Source organism: Cucurbita pepo, chromosome 20 (assembly GCF_057944985.1).
Source record: "Cucurbita pepo subsp. pepo isolate OVF chromosome 20, ASM5794498v1, whole genome shotgun sequence".
Classification (NCBI taxonomy): Eukaryota; Viridiplantae; Streptophyta; class Magnoliopsida; order Cucurbitales; family Cucurbitaceae; genus Cucurbita; species Cucurbita pepo.
In genome coordinates this window covers 6,369,757-6,392,986 of record NC_141817.1, presented here as the reverse complement: position 1 = coordinate 6,392,986, position 23,230 = coordinate 6,369,757, and the positions used below count along the sequence as shown (strand labels likewise).

General features: G+C 36.1%; 2 protein-coding genes and 1 non-coding gene across 3 annotated transcripts; all 3 read right to left on the bottom strand.

The window, feature by feature from the left end:
• Positions 1-4,860: 4,860 nt before the first annotated feature.
• LOC147786459 (putative germin-like protein 2-1) lies at positions 4,861-7,692 on the bottom strand. The gene is made up of 2 exons (XM_087120466.1): positions 7,369-7,692; positions 4,861-5,482 (listed from the first exon to the last, which is right to left on the bottom strand). Exons 1-2 carry the CDS (start codon positions 7,690-7,692, stop codon positions 4,925-4,927), a joined length of 882 nt encoding a protein of 293 aa, XP_086976592.1. The 3' UTR covers positions 4,861-4,924.
• A 1,681-nt stretch (positions 7,693-9,373) lies between these two features.
• LOC147786458 (small nucleolar RNA Z247) lies at positions 9,374-9,513 on the bottom strand. Its single transcript, XR_015414747.1, has one exon. It is a non-coding gene; the product is annotated as a small nucleolar RNA Z247 (small nucleolar RNA).
• Positions 9,514-21,611: 12,098 nt separating this feature from the next.
• On the bottom strand, positions 21,612-22,993 carry LOC147786457 (aspartic proteinase CDR1-like). The gene is made up of 2 exons (XM_087120465.1): positions 22,530-22,993; positions 21,612-22,045 (listed from the first exon to the last, which is right to left on the bottom strand). The coding sequence occupies exons 1-2, from the start codon at positions 22,991-22,993 to the stop codon at positions 21,661-21,663; spliced, it is 849 nt and encodes a 282-aa protein (XP_086976591.1). The 3' UTR covers positions 21,612-21,660.
• Between the last annotated feature and the right edge of the window lie 237 nt (positions 22,994-23,230).

The following is a 23,230-nucleotide window of genomic DNA, read 5'->3' as shown; positions in this document are numbered from 1 at the left end:
TTGTGGATGCTGATCTGAGTGGAGATGTAGACTCTAGCAAGAGCACATCTGGATATATCTACACTACAGATGGAACAGCAGTGAGTTGGATGTCCAAGCTTCAGAAATGCGTTGCTCTTTCATCTACTGAGGCTGAGTATGTGGCAATAGCTGGAGTTGGAAAGAAGACGATATGGATGACAGACTATCTAGAAGAATTAGGCAGGAAGCAGTGCAAGAAGATCCTTTATACAGATAGTTAGAGTGCCATACAGTTGGTGAAAAACCTAGTCTATCATTCAAGGACAAAACACATTAGAAGGCGATACAATTTCACTCGCAAGTTAGTGGAAGAAGGCAATATGTGTTTGGAGAAGATAGAGGGTGCAAAGAATCCAGCAGACATGTTGACAAAATGTGTTGATGTTGGAAAATTAAGGTTATGCAAAGCCTTAATTGGTATAGTGTAGTGATCGTTTGAGAATGAAATTCTTGGTTGACTGGATCCGTCTCCAAGTGGGAGAATGGTTAGGTTATGGAGCTCTTATTTATAGTTTGGTCAACGGCTATATCCGGTAAAGCTATATTTGGTAAAGCTATATCCAGTAAAGCTATATATGATAAATAGCTATATATAGTAGATTGTTAAATCTGGTAAAGCTATATATAGTAAACTGAACTATATATGGTATAGCTTTGAAAACATACTTTTTCTATTCTCTTTATTCTCTCTTATACATACTCATCAATACAAATTCTTTTAGCCAGAGTTCTCCTTGCAATATTCTCTATCTTGTTCTTTGTATTCATCTAGATCGAGTGTGTACGTATTATGCGATCCTAACAATTGACTGCATTTCACAAAGATACAAGATCTTTCCATAACTCCAAAGAAGATGACATGGATGACATGGTGAAGGTAATTATTTATGGTCATTTAGAGCCTTGAATGTAAATACAAGATCTTTCTACTTCAACTTTTTCTATTATCAAGATATGTCCAATGTATTCAAACTTTAATTTGGATTTGTAAATAAGATGTATTTATGCGAAAAATGTTATGGTTCTTTTTATTCCATCTTTTATGATTTTAAAGATAGTCGCGACTCAAACTTAAAAAACAGGGTCACGACATTGTTCGTTAGAGAAACAATGGTATTTAAGTTGTAAGATATAATTACAAGGGTAAAACAAATTTTTACCTAGTTATAATTACGAACAACTCGTGAATGATCAACTTACTTATAATTATTATATCAATGTACACAACTTATCGTGAAAATGCATATTTGTGCAACTTTAGTTTAAAATTTATAGGTCTATAAGGTCCCTTGCTAGCTCATAGTAATAGTAAAAAGAGTAATTTAATTGAAAGAAAAGAGGAAGGATTCAAATTAATATATAATACGTTAGATATATTAAACATAAAAGGAAAAAATATATTCATTATATTTGATACATTAAATATTAAAATAATTATGTATTTGAAATCCGTTAAATAACTATATATATGATTCAAATTAGTTAAGTATATATTAGAATATTTTATGACATTTAAATCTAATTTAAATAATATATTATATCTACCATGTTACTTGGTAATTTTTTTTTTTTTTAATAGATTTTCTTACCAAATGCACTCACAAGCTTAAACTTTGTGTTTGAATCGTAGAAAGACTTTGTGGAGTAGATTCAATCGCTAAAAGAGTTGGAGTAAGTAGATTAAAGACGTGCCAAACTTTCTTTACATTTTTGCTTTGTATAATCCTTAGTTTTATTTAATTCTAAATAAATTCAAAGTCGATTCAAATTATTTCGTTGCGCGAATAAAAGGTATATTCCACACCTAAAGGATGAAAATTTATAACTTCCAAAAAGGAATGAAAATTTATAACTTCCAAAAAGGAATTTGTAATGCCCTAACGAGATGAAAAATGAAAAGGTGGAAGAAGAAAATCAAATGGGTTTAGGATGCACTTTTAAAGAATATTTCAAATAAAAAATGTAGTCTACCAAGAGCCTTATAGATAGGCTCTAGAAAGTATCGGAATATTTTTTTTATAGTCTCGAGGATAAGGAAATAGCAGGTGAGGCTAGCTAAATGTTGAATAAGGAGCTGACCACGATCAAAGATTAGTGGTCGACAACAATAAACAATAAGCCACTTTGATCATTTCATTCTTCTTGTCCTATTTTGACCTCCTCAAACTTTGTTTTTTATCCAATTTTTTTAATTTCTTTATTTTAACTCAATTTATTACCTCTCTTTAAAAAATTTGATGACATTTGAAGTCGTCAAAAAGCATAAATATTAAGACTCAGCTTGAATAAGTAAGAAATCATGTTAAAATTTTTACATGTTAGAATTTTTGCATGAAATACCTGTCGATATCTTTTTAGATTGTTTTAATAAGTATGAAATCATGTTAAAAACCTTCTTAAATTTTTGTTGAAAGGAAGTATTTTAAAAGGGCTTTAGAAGGAACTAGTCAAATAAATGTTAGAAGGAAAAAGGAAAAGTAATAAAGAGGAGTTCAATAAAATCAAAATGGAAAATGAATAAAATATTATTAAATTTGCAAAAATCAAGGTTCTTCAACCTTCAACCGTGGAAGAATCGACTCGAATTAGTTCTTATTCTGGCCATGTTTTCTTTAAATTGTGCGTCGAAAGTGAAAACTTGTTTGATAAAGGATCGAACCATAGCTGCAATTTTAAGAATCATCGAGATATTTAGAGTGAATTTGGAGTTTGAAATTCGAGTATAAAAACCCATAAACGTCAAAAATATTCTAAAATGCAAGCTTGATTTGCTGCTATATGTAATGCTGCTTGATTATCAAAATACAATAATGTTGGTTCGGACAACGAAATTTTCAAGTCTTGAAGAATGTATCTTAGTCAAGTTGACTCTAAACAAGTATTTGAGATAGCTCGATACTCTTAACGGGACACATTGGTTTGCTTTTTAGACTTCCAAGAAATAATTGAATTTACTGGGAAAATGCAGAATCTAGAAATAGACCGTCTAGAAGTTTGAAAACTACCCCAATCAGGATCGCAATATGCTCGTAATCTCCAAGTTGTTTTCAGATGGTAATAGAAGTTCTTGAATAGGAATATCTTTGATGCATCTCAGAACTCAAAGAGTTGCCTCACACTGTGATTTTCTTGGTTCATGCATAAATTGACTAAGCATACGAACTTAATGCAATATGTCAGGCCTTGATTTCATCATAGAACTTGTGAGTAATCTTGTTTAAAAACCGTAGGAACAAGTTTGAAGGGAAATGGTGGAGAATTGCTTTCGAATTTGGAAGATATCCGAGAGTAGAAGACCCAAAATCTATACGCTTATTGCCTACGATTGGGAGCTCGACCTTACTCGAGTTTTGTTCCAAACTATTGTCCCAACTTCGGACGGAGAAGATTTCATCAATGTTGAAACCTCCAGAATCGTCCTGATTTGGAGATTAAATTTTATGGGATCATCGGTCAGAAATATCCTCTCTGAACAGTGAGCTATCGACTTCCAATTTGAATTCTAACCGATGGATTTGATGATCTGTGTACATTCTAGATTGTGTCGAATTTTGGAAGAGATCCAACCGTTGATTTTGGGTTTTTTTTTTCTTTTTCAAGATGTCATGGTGGAGGTTCTCATTTTTAGCAGAATAGCATATTCTTAATTATCCATACTTTTAGGGTCATTTTGATAATTTGCCACTTTTCGAATATTTTCCAAACAATTTTTCATCCCTTATTGGTCATTTTTTACTTGTTGAACATCTTGAAATTCCTTCTAGATAAGGAATTAAAAATTGGGAGAGATCTTTGATAATTGGAAAATTGATCTTTTTTGTTTTTATTACTTGCTTTTCCCTTTCCAATCATTTTCCCAACCCCTTAATTCATTAATATTACTCGTTAGGTGTTAGGTATAGAAATGACTTATTCAAGACAAGTTTAGTTCTCTTAATTTTTTTTTTTTTTTTTTTTTTTTTTTTTTTTTTTTTTTTTTTGATCTTTTGGGTCTTAATAAGCCTCCATTTTTTTAGATGTTACAAATTCTCCCCCTTAAACTTTTTCCTTAATTTCTTGCTCCTTATTGTTGGGTGTCTATACTTAGCTTTCTTATTCTTAGTGGTCCCTTTTTGGCTTACTGGCTTGTCCTTGTTCTCGTGGGTCTCACCATAATTTATATCTTGAGGCCAAGTACTTGTTCCGAAATTTGTTCGTTTTGATTGTCTTCTCAACATTGTTTGTTGAGATGACTAATCTTCCTTGCATTTGCATTATCTTAGGACTTATCTTCTTTCCACAACATGATAAATCATGTTCCTCAAGTTTGTATCTTGAAAACTTCCCTTCTCCCTTTTTGTACCACGCTTATCAATGGGTCATTCAGGGCTTAAGTTATGCTAAAATCCCTTTTTGAGAAGAATGACACATCCATATAATCCGGGGTATTTTGGTAATTTGTTAAAATCCCTTTTTGAGAATAATGGCATATTCATAATTATCCATATAATTAGGGGTATTTTGGTAATTAACCACTTTTGGAATATTTTATTATTATTTTATTATAAAAAATCCATAATTTTGCTAAAATCCGTGCCCTTTGCAGTCATATTTTTACTTGGACAATTGAAATTCCTTCCCGATAAGGAATTAAAAATCTAGAAAAATCTATAAACATATTTTCTACTTACTTTTCTAACTTCAATCTTTTTCAAGGACCTTTACTCCTTGAAGTTACTTGTTAAGGTATAGATATGACTTGCTTGTCACTTCTAAATCAATAAAAGTATATATATATATATATATATATATGAAGATAAGTCTGATAAGTCTGATATGAACATATTGTATGATTGATGTTTCTTGGTTCATATCACAGTCAGTACAAAGCACGCCCCACCCCAAAATGAAATCCTAACACGGTCTAAAACTTGGCCTGAATGTTGGTGATAATAGCGGGATCGGTTTGGAAGGCCTTTGCAAGGATATCGGTGGAGATGTCCGGGTTTGATCCAAAAATTGCATTTGCAATGAGAATAACACCTGGGTTTTGGCTGCTCAAAGCTGCAAGGGCGACTGCAGAGCCATTCCCGATATTCTGTTGGAAGTGAATGAGACCGACAGGAAACACGAACACATCGCCCTTGTTCAAGGTCTTGGTTATGAGACGGTTTTCCGGGATGGAGGTGACGAAGCCGACCAGGAGCGTGCCTTCGAGGACTGTCAAGATTTCGGTGGCACGAGGGTGCGTGTGGGGAGGGTTGATGCCATGTGGGGCGAAGTCAATGCGAACGAGGGAGATGCCAAGAGTGTTGAGCCCTGGGATTTGGGCAACACTGACAGGAGTTGCTTGGGATCCCACCGGGTTGTTTACGGCGGCTGCCACATTCAATCCGCTCCAGAAGAAGTCTTTGGCTTCCACAACCTTGGGATCCTTGCAAACTAGGCCATTCACTTTCACTGTCTCACAATGAAACAAGCATCATCAATATTGACATCCAAAAATAGATGCATATATATATATATATATATATGTATACTTGGAATGCTTACCAGGACTGTTGAGTGTTAGATTGAATGGCACGATGACCTATATGGGTCACGACCTCATGTATTTATAGATGCGTATAATGAAGATTACATTCCAAATCTATGATTTGGTAACAAACCATAAAATCATAGATTTGGTAACAAACCCTTCAAATCATAAACTAGTAAATCTTAGACTATTTTAGTATATACAGTTATGATCTATTTTAGGTTTAACACCCCCCCTCAATCTGGACGATGTACTACTAAGTTCAGATTGCGCCTAAAATAGCTAAAAGAAGGAGCTGGCAGTGGCTTTGTCATGATATCGGCGAGCTGATCCTTGGAAGATATGAGTCGAACATCAAGCTGACGAGTCGATACTCGTTCACGAACGAAGTGATAATCAACCTCAACATGCTTCGTCCGTCGATGAAAGATTGGATTGGCGGATAGGTAGGTGGCACCAATGTTGTCACACCATAGGCTAGGCGCTCGCGCTTGCGAGATCCCGAGCTCACGCAAGAGAACTTGGATCCAAATTAATTCGGCAGTGGCATCAGCAACCGCCTTATATTCGGCTTCCGTACTAGAACGAGAAACTGTCGATTGTTTCCTCGAACTCCAAGAGATAAGATTGCCACCAAAGAAGATCACATAGCCTCCAGTGCTTCGACGATCATCAGGATTCCCAGCCCAATCAGCATCTGAAAAGGCACTCAACAAATCAGTGCTGGACTTTGTAAGACACAAACCCATATCAATAGTGTCATGTAGATAACGGAGAATTTGTTTGACTGCCGCCCAATGTATAGAAGTCGGAGAGGACATGAACTGACACACTCTGTTGACACAGAAGGATATATCAGGACGTGTCAGAGACAAATATTGGAGAGCACCAACGACACTTCGATAGCGAGTAGTATCCTCAGGTGAGAGCTTTTCACCACCATTCAATAACAACTTCTCACTGGGAAGCATAGGTGTGGGCACACCTTTGGAGGTGAGCATATTGGTTCTGGCTAATAAATCTCGAATGTATTTATGTTGTGTCAGAATAAGTCCACTAGAAGTATGGCGGACCTCAATCCCAAGAAAATAACTCAAAATACCAAGATCCTTGACGGCAAAATCATCCTGAAGCTATGTAAGAAGTTTCTCAGTAGCCGTAGAAGATGAGCTGATGATAATAATATCATCAACGTAGATGAGAATATACATCTGAATGCCCGTTTTGTTAAAAATAAAAAGAGAGACATCAGCCTTTGAAGGTGTAAAATCCAGCTGTAATAGTTTGGAGCTAAGGCGAGAAAACCAGGCACGCGGAGCTTGTTTAAGGCCATAAAGCGACTTATCCAGCTTGCAGAGATAACCAGGGTGTTGAGAATCCACAAATCCAGGGGGCTGCTTCATATAAACATCTTCATTAAGAAGGCCATGAAGAAAAGCATTTTGAATATCAATCTGCCGAATAGCCCAACCACGAGAAATAGCAAGAGATAATAAGAGCCGAATGGTAGTGGGCTTAACAACTGGACTAAAGGTATCATCATAATCGACGCCATACTGCTGTTTAAAACCTTTAGCAACCAGGCGTGCTTTGTAGCGATCAATAGAGCCATCTGGCTTTTGTTTGAGTTTGAAAACCCATTTGCAATCAATAACGTTAAGACCAGCACGAGGAGGAACTAAGTGCCATGTCTTATTTTTTTGAAGTGCCTGAAATTCATCATTCATTGCCTGACGCCAGAGGGGATGCTCCATAGCAGTAATATGTGAAGTAGGTTCAGAGGCAGAAGACCGAGCTACAAGATATGTTACTGTTCCATCTGTACGCACCTTGGGTTTTTTGATATTGTGCTTCAATCGAGTACCATACGGATGAGTAGTAGGTGCAGGATCCACATTTGAGGGGACGGCCGTATCAGCCGTTGCGAGGGGAGCAACCGATGCTACAGCAGTTGGTTGACCAACGGCCGAGGATTCGACCGGGCATTGCGCAATATCATCTGCTGGCGGAGAAGCCGATGCCTCAATCATTGGCGGAACAACCAACGCCGATTCGAATGGCAGCGACGCGGAGGATTGTTGCGGCAATTCCGAAGCTGATGTAGACACCAAATTTTCTGCATCCAAAGAGTTAGTAGGCCCAGACATATGCATGTGATCATTCTCCAAATTAGTACTGCTATTACCCAAATGCAAGGTGCACAAATCAGGGGCATTATGCGTCGACTGCATGATTGGGGAAGAATTAGGTGAGGCTCTCTTGAATGGAAAAACATTTTCATCAAATATGACATCTCTAGACATATAGACACGACCAGAATCGGTGTCAAGACACTTATACCCTTTATGTGAAGAACTGTAGCCTAGAAAGACACATTCCTTTGATCGAAAAGAGAGCTTTTGTTTGTTATAAGGACGAAGATGAGGCCAACAGGCACACCCAAAAATTTTTAATAAGGAGTAATTTGGTGGGGTATGAAAAAGAAGCTCTAAGGGGCATTTTTTATCGATGACACGAGTAGGAAGACGATTGATGAGATATGTGGCTGTAAGAAACGCGTCGTCCCAAAATTTAATAGGTACATGAGCATGAGCTAGAAGGGCTAGGCCAGTTTCAACAATATGACGATGCTTGCGTTCAGCAGACCCATTTTGTTGATGTGTGTGAGGGCACGAAACACGATGACCAATTCCAAGGGAACGAAAAAATGTGTTATGAATTTTCTGATATTCCCCACCCCAATCAGATTGAACCCACTTGATTTTAGTATCTAGGAGGCGCTCAACATGAGCTTGGAATTGCAAAAATATACGAGGAGCTTCTGTACGATCATGCATCAAATAGATCCACGAAAATTTACTGAAATCATCAATGAAACTAATATAATATTTAAAACCCCCAACAGATGGAGGTGCAGGGCCCCAAACATCCGAAAAAATAAGTTCCAAAGGTGACGAAGACCTATGGGAAAAACTAGTATATGGTAATCGATGACTCTTTGCTAACTGACACGCATTACAAACTGACAAAGATGACTCACTAGCACACGAAATATTATTTAGACGCAAAATGGATTTTATTACTTGAGATGAAGGATGTCCAAGACGAGCATGCCATTGGGCGTGAGTAGTAGATCTGCTCACCAAGGCGTGCTTGAGATTATCGACATCGGATGGCTTAATAGGATAAAGACCAGATTCACACCTCCCATTTAGGAGACTTTTCCTCGACTGTCGATCCTTTATAGAAAAATGCCAAGGATGGAATTCAAAAAATACGTCATTATCACGAGAAAATTTATGAACAGAAAGAAGATGTTTGGAAATTTCAGGCACATGCAAAATATTACGCAACGCAAGAGGACGAGTAGCAGTATTAATTAGAGAATGACCAGTATGCAAAACACGCAAACCTGCTCCATTGCCGACTTGAACTTGTTCACCTCCATGATAACGTTCACGCACAGCGAGACGATCCAGGTCACTGGTGATATGGTCCGTAGCGCCTGTGTCGCTGTACCAATTTGGGTCAATCTTGTAAGAGGAAGTAGCCGCCAGTGCCGTAGGAGGAGCAGAAGAAGGTTCATCTTGATAGGACTCATCCATCCTATGCCAGCAGCGGATAGCAGTATGCCCCACTTTGCCGCAGATCTGGCAGGAAGGACGAGCAGAAGGGCCACGACGATCACCAGCAGGACGAGAGGGTGCATAACCTTGAGAACGACCACGACCGCGATCCCTACGCCCACGATTCTTCTGCTGACCACCACGACTAGCATAATTGGCAGAAGATCCAAGATTTAACTGAAGTTCAGCCTGGTGTTGTAGTTGGCGAGCTTCATACGTCATTAGATGTGCAAACACATCATCAAGGGTGAGGGCTTCACTCTTGGTAGTCATTGAGGTGACGAAGGGATCATAGTCAGGGCCAAGACCAGCGAGAAGATACGCGATCACATCATCATCCTGCAAGGCAGAGCCGGCGGCGGCCAGCTCGGTGGCTAGCCCTTTGATCTTGCAAAAATAATTTGCAGCAGATTGATCTCGTTTCTTGGACGTGGCAAGCTCAACACGAATCTGAGTAGTGCGAGCACGAGTTGACGATGAAAACATCCGCTGCAGGGTATCCCACGCCTCCTTGGACGTAGTAGCGGCAACCACATCATGAAGAATCTCCTCAGACATGGAGGAGAGAAGGCCGCTAAGGACTTGTTGATCCTGATCATACCACTGATTATAGGCCGGATTAGAGACCAGCTCAGCACCAGCAGCAGTTGAGGAAGGGATCAGCTTGGCAGGTGCAACATTGGTGCCATCGAGGTAGCCCATAAGCTTCGTACTCCGTAGGTAGGGGAGGAGCTGGGCACGCCATATGATGAAGTTGTTTTTGGTTAGACGAATTGTGACAACATGGTGTAGAGGGATTGGATATTGTTTAAGGCCAAAAGTCGCCATGGTAGTTGAGACGGTGTTGGAGATGGTGGATGGAGAGGAGGAAGAAGACATGGCGAGGAGTTTAAAAAATAAACCTTGGCTCTGATACCATGTTAGATTGAATGGCACGATGACCTATATGGGTCACGACCTCATGTATTTATAGATGCGTATAATGAAGATTACATTCCAAATCTATGATTTGGTAACAAACCATAAAATCATAGATTTGGTAACAAACCCTTCAAATCATAAACTAGTAAATCTTAGACTATTTTAGTATATACAGTTATGATCTATTTTAGGTTTAACAAGCTTTGGCTTCCACAAGCTTGGGATCCTTGCAAACTAGGCCATTCACTTTCACTGTCTCACAATGAAACAAGCATCATCAATATTGACATCCAAAAATAGATGCATATATATATATATATATATATATATGTATACTTGGAATGCTTACCAGGACTGTTGAGATCTGCAACACAGAAATCTTGAAGTGGGCTTGGCTCGGATGCCCACGCAACCCAACAAGTTATAGCCAGGAAGGAGAGAAACAAAAGTGGGGCGGCCATGATGAGCTGATCTTCACAAACACTTGGAGATTTGGGTGAGACACCAAAGCACCCTATATATGCTTTGGCTTTGAATTAAGGAGGACATATAAAGAAGCTGTATTTATAGATCACTTGTAAACATTCTCCTAATTGATGGACGGCTCAACAACTTTCCAACCCTACCAGAAAAATGTCTTTTTATAGTCATTTTTTTTAATATGCTATTAAATGTGATGGCCATTTTTAGAAAAGTAAACTAATATTAGGTATGTTTTGGCTTTCAATACTATGTTATAATGTTTAAAACGTTATTATAAGTTAAAAGATGGCACAATATTTTAGCTATATTAAACATTTTATAACTTTAATAAAACACTATAAAATGTTTTCATAACGTTATGTAAGTTATAATTTAGGGAATGAGTCTCGCTGGTTTAGAGAATGATCATGAGTTCATAAGTAAGAAATACACCTTGGCTAATCTTTCTACAAAAGCAAAAACATGAGAGCTTTCACTCAAAATGGATAATATCGTACCATTGTAGACATTTTACTTAGCCTTGTTCCAAGCTAATTTTGATGTTGGAAAGAACTCAAAGGCCATGGATGGAGATATGATATACATCGCGGTCTATTTAAGTTATGATATACTCAAACAAATTATGACATACGTCACAGTCTATTTCTGAGTTTTGCATCTTTATAAGAAATCTAATAATTTCTTAAAAAGTCTAAAAAGAAAACCAATCAAAGGCCGTCTATTTTTTAGTTTTGCATCTTTCTTGAAAATTCAATAATTACCTGGAAGTCTAAAAATCAAACCAACGTGTCTAAATCATTTGGGTATTGCATCTTCTTAGAAAATTCAATTATTTTTTGGAAGTCTCAAAACTAAACCAATGATTCCAGATTATCAACAAATACTATGTTTTCAATCTCTATTTTTTGAGACATAAATTGAGTGTTATTGACCTAGGCTAGTTGTAATAGCCCAAAAATAAATAAACAAATAAAAATAATTATAAAAAGCCGTTAAAATAATAATAATAAACAAAAAAAACAGCATTTTCCCACTTCTCTCCACTAACTCTCATCCCTTCCGACAGTTATCGAAACAGAAAAACAATAATTGTTAGATTGACTTAGGAGAGAAAAAAAAAAGGAGAGAAAAAAAAAAATGAGAATGGCAGTTGAGATTCACCCGAGATTTACCTGAAGATAGATCTGATGAGTAAGGTATATATTAAATCTTAATTTTTCTTTTATCCTATTTCTTTTCTAGAAATCACAGCCAATTCTTTTATCCTATTTTTTTTAGAAATCACATTCAATTATCGTTAGATCTTCGTTTAATTATTACAATGGTCTAGCTTTGAGTTAGAAACTAAATTTCAATCATTTATATGATCAGAAACTAAATTTCAATCATTTATACGATCCTAGTAAATCAGGTCAGATTAGTAATATGAGATTAAATTTTTATCAGTAGCCAAATAAATAGATTAAGGATAGAATAGCCAAGAAAACTTATGAATAGGAAACACTGAGATAAGGAAATAGGAAACACTGAGATAAGGAAAGATTTGGAAACAGAGATCTACTAGAAATTTGGAATACATGAAAACAGAATTAAAAGGCAACAGATCAAAAAAAAAAAAAAAAAAGATTTGGGAATTAAAAACCACAAAGGAAAATACAGAGAGGGTAGAAGGTAAATATAGAGAGTACAGAATAACTTGAAATAGTTGTATCTACTTTTTTATACAACAGTAACCATGAAAAATAAAATTGTTAATAAAAATATAATTATAGATAACATTTCAAGACTTTAAACAATGGACCAGTGTAAATTAGAAAAATAATGTTGTAGAGTTCAAACTCGAAACTAACGTCATGGGCTCATATAGGTTGACCCGGATTTCAAAGAATGGAATCAAACTTTCATTAAAGATATATTCGTGACAATGACTTAAGCTAGCCAGGTAAGTGGCTCACCCGTCGTAGGTTACGTGTTATTCGTTGTATCTTGGCACGTGCATGTGGATTTGCACGTGTCATTAAATTGTATGCTATTTTAATGTGCTTAAGTACGAACTCATGTGAACGTCATGTATGCTATGTATGCTGCTTAGTTTGATGTGATATGTTATGCATGTGACGATATGTGGTTCCTAAATGATTATGGCATGATTGTATGGAATATATTGAATGTGAACCGCATGAATTGTATGACATGAAACACGGTAAACTGTGTGGAATCATAACCCCGATAGGAATATGTATGAAATGTAAATTGAAAATGAGAATGACATGAAGCATGGAACGTGACAGGGGGTTATGATCATTAATGATAAATGTAGAAGTAGGGGGGGACCTCATGCATTATGTGTGTTCATGCATCTGAGGGGATACCCCTATCCCATCACGAGGGTACGGACGCGTACATCCAATGGCAGGACAATGATCGTTATGCTTTGCATAGCGCTGCTGTGACGGTTACTAGTTTTAACGGGTCCCGACATAAGGGGCTCCCAGAGTATGCCCACCGGATAAGGAAAGTGGCCCAGCGGTGTGCGAATTAGCTGGTGAGCCCATACTTGCACGTATGGGCTGTGTGTAGAGTATATGGTACACGTCCACGATTACCCGTTAGGACAGCACAGTAGGAAAAATGAAACGAAACGAAACGAAACGAAAGATTGGTTCCATCATTTCATTGCATGAGATTGTTGCATAACCCCGATAGGGGGTCACTTACTGAGTATTCTAGAAATACTCAAGCCTCGTGCTACTACATTTTTCAGGTTAAGGCAAGACATTCCTGTACGGCTGACGACGACATCGCAACTCAAGAGCATGACACATGCATAGGGTAGTGGTATTTATTTTCTTAGACTTAGGCTAGACTAGGATGTTCTTAACTTAAACTCTTATTCATTTTGTTTAGTCTTTTGTTGTGTCGTTTTAAAGATGTTTTCGAAACACGTAAGTCCATGGCTATGTTTTAAGATAAAAGTTATGTTTTATGGAATTTAAACGAAGTCTTCCGCATTCAATGTTTATGGTACGTATACAGTAGCGACCTTAAATTAAGTAGAAAATTTCGGGTCGTTACACTTGTAAAGACAAGTTGGATGTTATTGACCTACACTCCTAAATATAAATTGGGTGTTACTGACCTACACTCTAAAGACAAGTTGGGTATTGTTGGCCTACACTCTCAACTTGAAGGGAAGTATTGGAATATATTTTATATAGCTAGGATTTATATTTGGTATATTTTATCTTATTTTCAAGATTTGGTTAGTAGAATATTTTCTCAGTTTGTAGTTTGTATTCTATTTAAACGTGAACATTAATGAATCAATCCTACTTATGTTTGTTAGACTTTCAATCCCACTTATGTTTTTTATTCTTAACATGACATTAGAGCTTCTCATTCTTAACGTGTATCACAACTCTTAATAATGTCGTAACATTTGAGAAGCACATGTGTTTTTGACATCAAAATACTCTTTGGATGTATTTGTCATAGATAGAAGACCTATTGACGATATTGATGAAATTTGTGGCTAGTATGAAGCTATTGAAAAAGCAGTGGCTAGTGGCTAGATATGAGGATGGCGTAGTTGTTCACATTCTCATCTAGAAGTCAAGAAAATGTTACAACCAGGCAAATTCAAAAGACAGGAAAATAAACAGATGGTTAGTGAAGATAGGTGAAAGAATTGCATCTGGATATTGTGGTCATTTGTACCATGGATTATATCTTGGTCAAGATGTAGCTGTCCAGATATTAACATCTTAATATCTAAAGGATGGTTTAGAGGATTAATTCAATCAAGTAAGTGGCTCTACTTTTAATTTTGTTGGGTGAATTGTATTATATATGATGACTCGTGTCCGGTGGCCTCTACATGTTTCATAATATGTTAAGCTATGCTATGTTATTTGATGTTATGCTATGATATGTCATGTTATGCTAAGACATGATATGATATGTCCATCTACGATATTGATCATGCCATCTTATATGTCACATTTTGTAGCCCACGGTTAGTTTAGGACATTTTTTCCTTATTTTTTTTATTATTTGTTACAAACGTTAGATTATTTATTTTTGTTTTATGAATTTTTTAAATTTTTTTTTAATATTTTATTCTGAATGTTTAAGTCCACCACATGGTTTCCTTAATTTTTAAAAAGAATTTTCTCACACAATAGACATGTCATGCATGCAATGACGACCTTGTTTTTAATAGAAAATCGAGTTTTTATAGTTGGTTTCAACAACTAATATTACAACTAGCCGCTCTTTTTCAACGGTAAAAAGGTCATTGTTCCAAGAATCTTTCCATATTTTTAATTCCTTATCTAGAAGGAATTTTGAGATGATCAAGAAGGGGAAAATGACCCAATAAAAAAGGATGAAGAATTTTTAAAAAAATTATACATTTTTTGAGAAATAATAATAAAATATTCTCAAACCAAAATACTCCTAGAAGAATGGATAATTATAGAAATGCCACTCTATAGTGACTGCCTGAGCAAAATCCTTGGAAACTCAAATCTCAGTCGTTGGATCATCACATCATCACATCCAACGGCTAGTATTCAAAACAAAGGTCGATAAGGCTCTGATCGGTGCTGATATTTTTGACGAATTATCCAAAAAGTTTAATCTTCGAATCACGCAATTCTGGAGCTCTCAATTTCAGTATAAGCTCCTCCTATAGAGTCTAAATTAGGAGCAACAATATGGAACAAGAATCGAGCAAGGTCGAGCTCCCAATCGAAGGCAATAAGCGTTGAGATTATGGGTCTCCTACTCTTAGATTTCTTCCAAATTCGAGAGCAATCCTCCACCATTTCTCTTCAAACTTATTCCTATAGTTTCTAAACAAGATTACCCAAAGTTCTATGAAGAAATGGAGTGCTCGAAGTGCCCAGAAACCATTCCCCCAATTCAATCCGCCATTGAAAGCGTGCTCAAATGAAGGAAATCGATTTCAAGCTTAAATTAGTGATAAGTATCGAATTCCTATCTACAGTCCATTTTCCTTCAAATTGAGAATTCCTTAAGCTTCAAAGGATCAAGTTGAGTAACTTTGATGAAGGAATTGAGAGATAAAACGTCGTAGAACAAGCTACCCAAGAGATCGATTTTCTTGCGTTTCAGCTAACTTGCAGACCGAGAATGATTCTCCAAATTTTGGCTAACTTTAGCTTAAGGAAAGGATATGGATGAGGTTCCATGAAGAAATCGGGCCTTGAAAACACCTAGAATCGGCTATCCAATAAAGAATCCCCTATTTTAGCTCCGGCGAGAAAACTGATTTTTGATGAATTTTGGAGGTGAATACCTTAGGCTATGATCCATGGCAAGGTATGAAATCAATCTCAAGCTCTTCCTTGTAACACCAAAGGGAGAAACGACAAAATCGGAGCTGTGGAAGGTGATTTTCAGACAGCGGCGCAAAGGACGCTGTGTCTTCTTCCAGTCCAAAGGACGAAGACGATGACGTGGCCGGTTCAGTTGAACCGGCCAAGTCAGCCTAAAATTTGACCTTCCCTCGATTTTTCTCAATTATAACCCCTTTCCAAACTAGTTCTTATAAAAAAACAAATTTACGGTTTCAGAAAATAGGCACAATAAGGAGTCTGTGGAAGGAAATTTGAAGTAGTTTGAATATCGGAAGCTGAAGAACAAAGGTCCCGAACGTTGACGATGAGGTAAGTAGCCACCTTAGACTTTTTGTTAAGAAGTATGGGTAGGAATTGCTTGGATTTTCATATAAACCCTAAAACAAGTATGAAATAAGGATAGATGAAAGAAAAACTCAAAGAACTGTGAGTTAAGGTCCTGAACCGACCAAATTGTTCGGGATTTAAGTAGCATTAAAATAGCCTACTAAATGAACTCTGCTGCCTATAAAATTGTTGAGCATATTATAGTATGTTAGGTTATATATGAAATTTTATGGTCATTGGATAAGGATAAGTAAGTAAACCAAGAAATAGGAGAAAATGACCATAATGCCCATAAGGTAATTTACCTTCGGTTCATGACCTAGATGACCTCTAAATGCTATGAAAATCTACAGTAGATCTTATTTTATGATTTGATGTGTTGAAGTTTGAAAGCCATTGGAACTCGTGAAGTAGTAAAACCAAGAATTAGGGGTAAAATGGCCATAGTGCCCTTGAGGAAGATTACCTAAGGGTTAAGCCCTAAATGACCTCCAAATGTTTATAAAATGTTGTATAAATCCTTCTCTCAGGAGTTTTTATAAGGAAATGAAGTTTGTGAGTCATTAAAAAACGGTAGGTAGTGAAACCAAAATATTGAAAAAACGCTCATCACGATCCATATGACTTTACCTCCTAGGATAACTAATGAGGCATCCATGAAATAAGAGATTCTCCACATATACCCTTGGTCACTAATAAATGCTACGTGCACAAGATCATGTTGGGCTATTCCTAAGAAGAACTTATAATTTTCAAGCTTGATCCAAGACGTTATGCATAAACCTAGGATCACCAAGAATCCAAGAAAACACCTAGGTTAATAAAAATATCATACTTAGTAAGTTGCTAGGATCCCTATTCCTCTTTAGGCGGAATGCTATGCTATATGTACCATGAGCAAGATGCCATGATGAACTTATTATTTCCCTCAACTAAATGAGATTCCCTACATCACGATTTGCCAGCAGGATGCCACAATTATGATAATGCCACCTATGCACTCATGGGTTGAAAATGAAGGGTTACTTTGGAAGAGTTCTTAGGGCTAGAACACGATGCATATAGTCATATCCTAGCTCAAGGTCTAGACATGCTCCAAATTACCAACTATTTTCTATAAGGTCTATTTTATATGACACGAGGATAAGTTCAAGATTTCAAGTTGGTTGGAGTAAGTTTGGAACCTAAATCAAGATGGAACTTAAGATACACCTAAAGGAGCACCTCAAGATTCAAGACCCTTCTACAACCCTCTAAGGAATCCATTATGAATCTAGGACTTTCTAGAATAACTCATGCTAGTTATTATGGGTTCATATGATTACGAATGCATGTTACCCCCTTATGCCTCAAGAAAATAAGAACTTAGAAACATACAAGATTGAGAACCAAGAACAATACTAAACAAGCTCTAACTACCAAGGCAAGAAGAATTCTAGGTACCACTCGAAGAAAAGGGACCAAAGTCTTCAGACACGAAAATTAAAGAATGTTAGTTAATACTCTAAGCATGTTCAATTTTGGCCCAGACCTCCCGCCATGCAGGGCTTTTAGAGGCCTAAGTTTCCTCTTCTGATGTCCTGCACCATGTTTTCTTTGCAGGATGTCATGTTTGGTCTCATTTCCCTCACCGAGATGAGATGCCCTGCACCATGTTATGGGTACCTAATGGTTTGCAGGATTCCATGTTCATGTATGCGCCAAGCACGAGACCTATATGGTCTATGTGAGATCACGTAACCTTTGGTCTATGCCATGTTCATGCATGCATCGATCACATGACCTTATGACCTAGCATGGGGAGTAGTCTAAGACCACAACGAAGAAAGAAGAGAGTAAGTTACCTTAGCCAAGAAATCAAGAACCTCCTAAGACTTCTCATGATACATCATGCTCATGACTTAGACTACACTGCTTGGAATGCATGAAACCTTAAGCATAGGTATTAATACTGTGTCACTTGGCTTCATAGACAACTCCTTTCATGGTATGCATATGTTTTTTTATCCTTTTAGTATTGTAATGGAATCTCTATATCTTTTAAGATTCTATTATTTTTTATCCAATGAGGTTTAATACTTTGATCTTTAAACTTTTTTAAGAAATAACAGCACTCTCAACCTGAGATCCTAACTATCCCCACCTTGATCAAACTTGGACTCTAAACCTTCCAAACAATCCTAAAGTTCATAAAGCGATTCTCATGCATAATCAATAATCCAATTTGGGTTCGTAAATAGTTCTTTTACATGTAATAAACCAAATGAGAGTTCATGCATAGTTTATCTAATCTAACACGCCATGATCATGCGAGTTGCTATTTTAGAGTGGACTAGCTTTTATGCTATCTTACTTGGCAGGCTAATTACATGCTTAGGACTTGAATTATCCATGTATATAAGAGGTGTGACCTCATCATTGTTCAATATGGTATCACAAATCTTGAACATCATCTATGAAAGTTAGCTAGCAACCACTGCATAAGACCATAAAGTTAGTATCTCATATGCTAGTCAATTAACTAATTGTACCTATGTGGAAATTGAAGTTGAGATGGTTGAGTTGGTCTAAGGTGCCAGATTAAGGTTTTGGTCCGAAAAGGCGTGGGTTGAAATCTCACAATCAACAATTATTTTGAGAAATTTCATGGTATCGAGATGTTTTTATCCCTTATAAAGCGTTTTAATGAAATCATTATATCATTTTAAAATTATCTTATTTTTTATCCAATGAGGTTTAATGTTTTGATCCTCGAACTTTTTTAATAAATAAGGAGGCTCTCCCAAACTCTCCTCACCTTGACAAAACTTAGACTCTAAACCTCCCAATCAATCTTGAAGTTTTTAAGACAATTCTTATACATAATCACTTATCCATTTCGGGTTCGTAAGTAATTCTTTTACACGTAACAAATCCAATGAGTGTTCATGTATAGTTTACCTAATCTAAGTTATAGCTTACCTTGTTGAAGTGAATAATGAGTATCCATATATTTGAGAAATGTGACCTCATCATTGTTCAATATGGTATTATGAATCTATAACCACTCAGAGGATCATAAATGTTGGCTTTTTGGACCTTAATCTCATTTTAATTAATTTTAATTAATTAATGTAGTGATGTTTTTTTATTTTTTTATGATAATAATCTATTTTTAATTTTTTAACAATTTTCAGTATTTTGGACGGCGGTATAAAGTGGAAATAACTATTTCAACAACTTTTCAATGACTCAAATAAGAGCTAAAACAAAGAAATGACTGATATGATGATGTGACAACTAAATTAAAATCATGTACAAATCAAAACATGACACTTGTCATTTTGGAAGAATCATGTACAAATCAAAACATGACACTTGTCATTTTGGAAGAATATCAAATGGTCAGAGTTTTTTTTTAACAAAAAATTATATTTCTAAATAAATTTTTTTTAAATTATATTTCTAAATATAATTATTTATACTTAATATAAATTTGAATCTAATGGTTGCTCCCATTTATTATTATTATATTATTATATTTTGAAATTTTGGTGTTACTCACCTCTTTTTTATTATTATATTATTATTATATTTATAATAAATTTTAAAATTTAAATTTAACTGTTAATATTATATTATTATATTACTAATAAATTTTGAATTTGTCATTTGTGGTTTTTATTATTTTTATATTATATTATTATATTTAAAAAAAATAATAAAAAAAAATTGTAAAAATTTCTTTTTATTTATAATTCTTCATCTTCCATGGTTGTGAGTGCTCAAATTGAAAATTTACTCTTTTAAGAGTTGTGTGTTTGCTCTTGAACTCGTAAAAAGAGCGATGTAGCTGTTGGGCTCTGATCTGTGGAAAGAGTCGATAAAGATCTTTTGGTGAAATTCCCAAGAGGCGCTTAGGAGTAGAGTAGGTTGAGTTTAACCAAACCACTATAAAACTACCCTATTATATTTTCTAACTCTATCATATTTAATTTCAAAATTAATATTGTGATTTATTGCCTGAGGTAATTTCTCATAGTTGATTATTTATTGTTTTGACTTAAACTATTTTGTTCTATTAATTATCATTTTCTACTTATTTCTAAAAAGTTTCATAATTAAAAAAATTAATCACGCTCGAATACTTTTATTGTTAAAACCCTATTCACCCCTCTAGAGTTGCTATATCGATCCAATAATTGGTATCAGGGCGAGTTGCTCTCATAGATTTTTTATGTAAATTTTATTGTTAGAACTTATGGCAAACCTAAATGTTAATACTTAGTGAAGGACAACCAACCTCTGGGCCTCTTATTTTGATAAAACAAATTATATATATATTGGAAAGCTAGAATGAAAATTTATTTGATGATCAATTGTAGTTAAATGTTAGTAAAGGTCCTTACATTTCAATAAAAATTGTTAATAATATTGAGGTGTCTACGTGTTCTTGTATATCAAATTTAGAAAACTCTTGGGACAAATCGTGCAAAATATTATGAAAAATGTTGAGAAGTATATTCTACTCCCTATAAACAAACTTCAACCGTACAGACAAAAGAGAATGTTCCATTTCCTATCACCCTCGTGGGCTGGATTCCCATAAAGTGAAATACCCAAAATACCCTCCAAAGTATACTTCTAAATCAGTCCATGTTTTCTGAAGTATTTGCAGCAAAACCACAAACTTCATTCCCTTTTCGAATCACATCGCGACTGAAGCAAACACATAATTTTCCTCTATCTTTCTTGCATGTATGATCAACATGAATGAAGGATTCCGAGTCTTCCGGCTCTCCGTGGCTGCTCGGGCCACAATCACCGGTCAATTGGACTTATAATTCTGGTTGGAAAACTAAAAATTAAACTATTTTACGTTCATGTTCGCACAATCATTGACCTTGCATATTTTGTTCCCGATCTCATCCCATAGATATCTGAAATTCTTTCAATAGGACTTTATCAAATCAACATGGATTTGTCTAAGTTATCTTTAAAGTATGTGTTTGATATCGTTGCCCACATATTGATCAATTAGCCATACGAAGAAGGGATTTAAATAATAGAATAAGATTTTTGAGCTCCTTCTTCAAGGTTGATTCCATTATTGTGCCTAAATTTTGGAAATGGTATATGTCTCTTGAATTAATTATATTATTTTACACACTTAAATAAAAATAATTAATAATTAATATCTAATTTTACCTTAAAATTTGTTATCCAAAATTACTAAAAAGAAATCAATGAATATCAACTAAAATAGAATATAGTTCCGCATATATTAATAGATGCTTCCCAAATTTTATAAATAAAAAAACTTATCGTCACATCAAAAGTGTTACGAGAAAAGTAATAATAGTTATAAAATAGCGTATTGTTTTCATAGGCCCAAAAAATCTCAACCAATTTTGGTGCAATCAGTGGGCTTAAACGACACCGTCATATTGTCAATATCATACCCAACTAAAAAATTTGCCATCATACTGTTCCCGATGAGTGCATCGTTGTCGTCAACGCCCATCGCGGTGAAGCAAAAGGATCCATCTGGCATCTTATTGAAAGTCTGAACCGTACTCAATCGCAGATCCACGCCGCCGTCGAAGTGCAAAGTCATCACCAAATCCCCCACATTATCTTTGTAGCAAAGAGTATCATCAATGGGCTTTGACGGGATATGCCGCTGAACTTCGGCAGCCAATCGTCCGTACAATTCTTTGGGGAGGAGAGTCTGCGGCGTGCCGGTATCGAGAATCGTGTTCCCCTTGGCCGGAGGTCTCGACATACTGTACGGAACAAGGGTTTTTCCGACAGAGATTCCCGTGAGGGTGAGAGAGTAATATGTCTGGTGGGATACTCGAACGAGTTGGGCTGTGATGACTCCGGGTCCTTGAACTTCAGAACCCGACCCGATTGAGAGGCTACTTGAGATTCTCGGGTCGGTGTTGTATGGCATCAGACAAAGGGAGAACTTTCTGCCGCCGACCGATGGACCTATCTGTAAATATGAATTTACATTAACTATAAGGTTTTGAACTTTATAGTTATTTGAATAATAATATAATTAACTGTTCATTTCAATATTTAATGCGAATAATGTTTTTAAAAATAATAATAATAATAGAAAGTGATAATATATATACCTGAGAAACGAAGGAAATCGCTCCTCTTCCAAATCCGATCAATCCCATTTCATTCGCATTAAACGTTCCACTATTGTTATGTCCACAACCAAACACCACCTCCGGAAATGGCGTCATCGCTCCAGACCTCGAAGTTACAGCCATTTTTTCAGTCGCCAATTCTCCTTGCGTAGATCCGCTTTCATACTCATAGTCGTACTTACACGTATCGGTGTCGGAGCACGCCGCACCGGACCCCCTCAAATGGCACTGTGGCGACTTGCAAGAAAGGGTTCGAAAGGTTGACGATTTCGAAGGGTCGTAAATCGGATTCGTTTGCTGGTAACATTTCACACATGGACGACACTGTGCCCAAAATAAATCGCTGCCAGTGTCGAGGATTGCATGCACCTCCGTCGACGGCGTTCCAATGGTGATTTTCACTATAAATTCGCTAGTTTCTGGCCAAATTTGTGATTTGGCTGCCATCGGTGAAACGTTACCAGGTGAGACACGGCGGCGGATAAGTTCCAGCTTAAGACCACCGCCTTTGTCGGCGGTGGACTCGACGATGGAAAGCAGTGCGAGAAGGAGAAATATGGTAGGCCCCATGGGAGATGATGAAATAATTGCATGGATTTTAGATTTCTTTATTTTATTTAAACGAGTTGGGAGAGATAATGACGTGAAAATTGAAATTATTACTTAAACTTAGAAAGGATGACCGTGTTTTTTGTAACCCTCATTGTTTTTTTAATAAAAAATAGAATGTTATTTAAGTATTTATTTAGTTATTTCTATTTAGTGAGATCGTATTAAATTTTCATATTTTCAACCATTTATTAAATT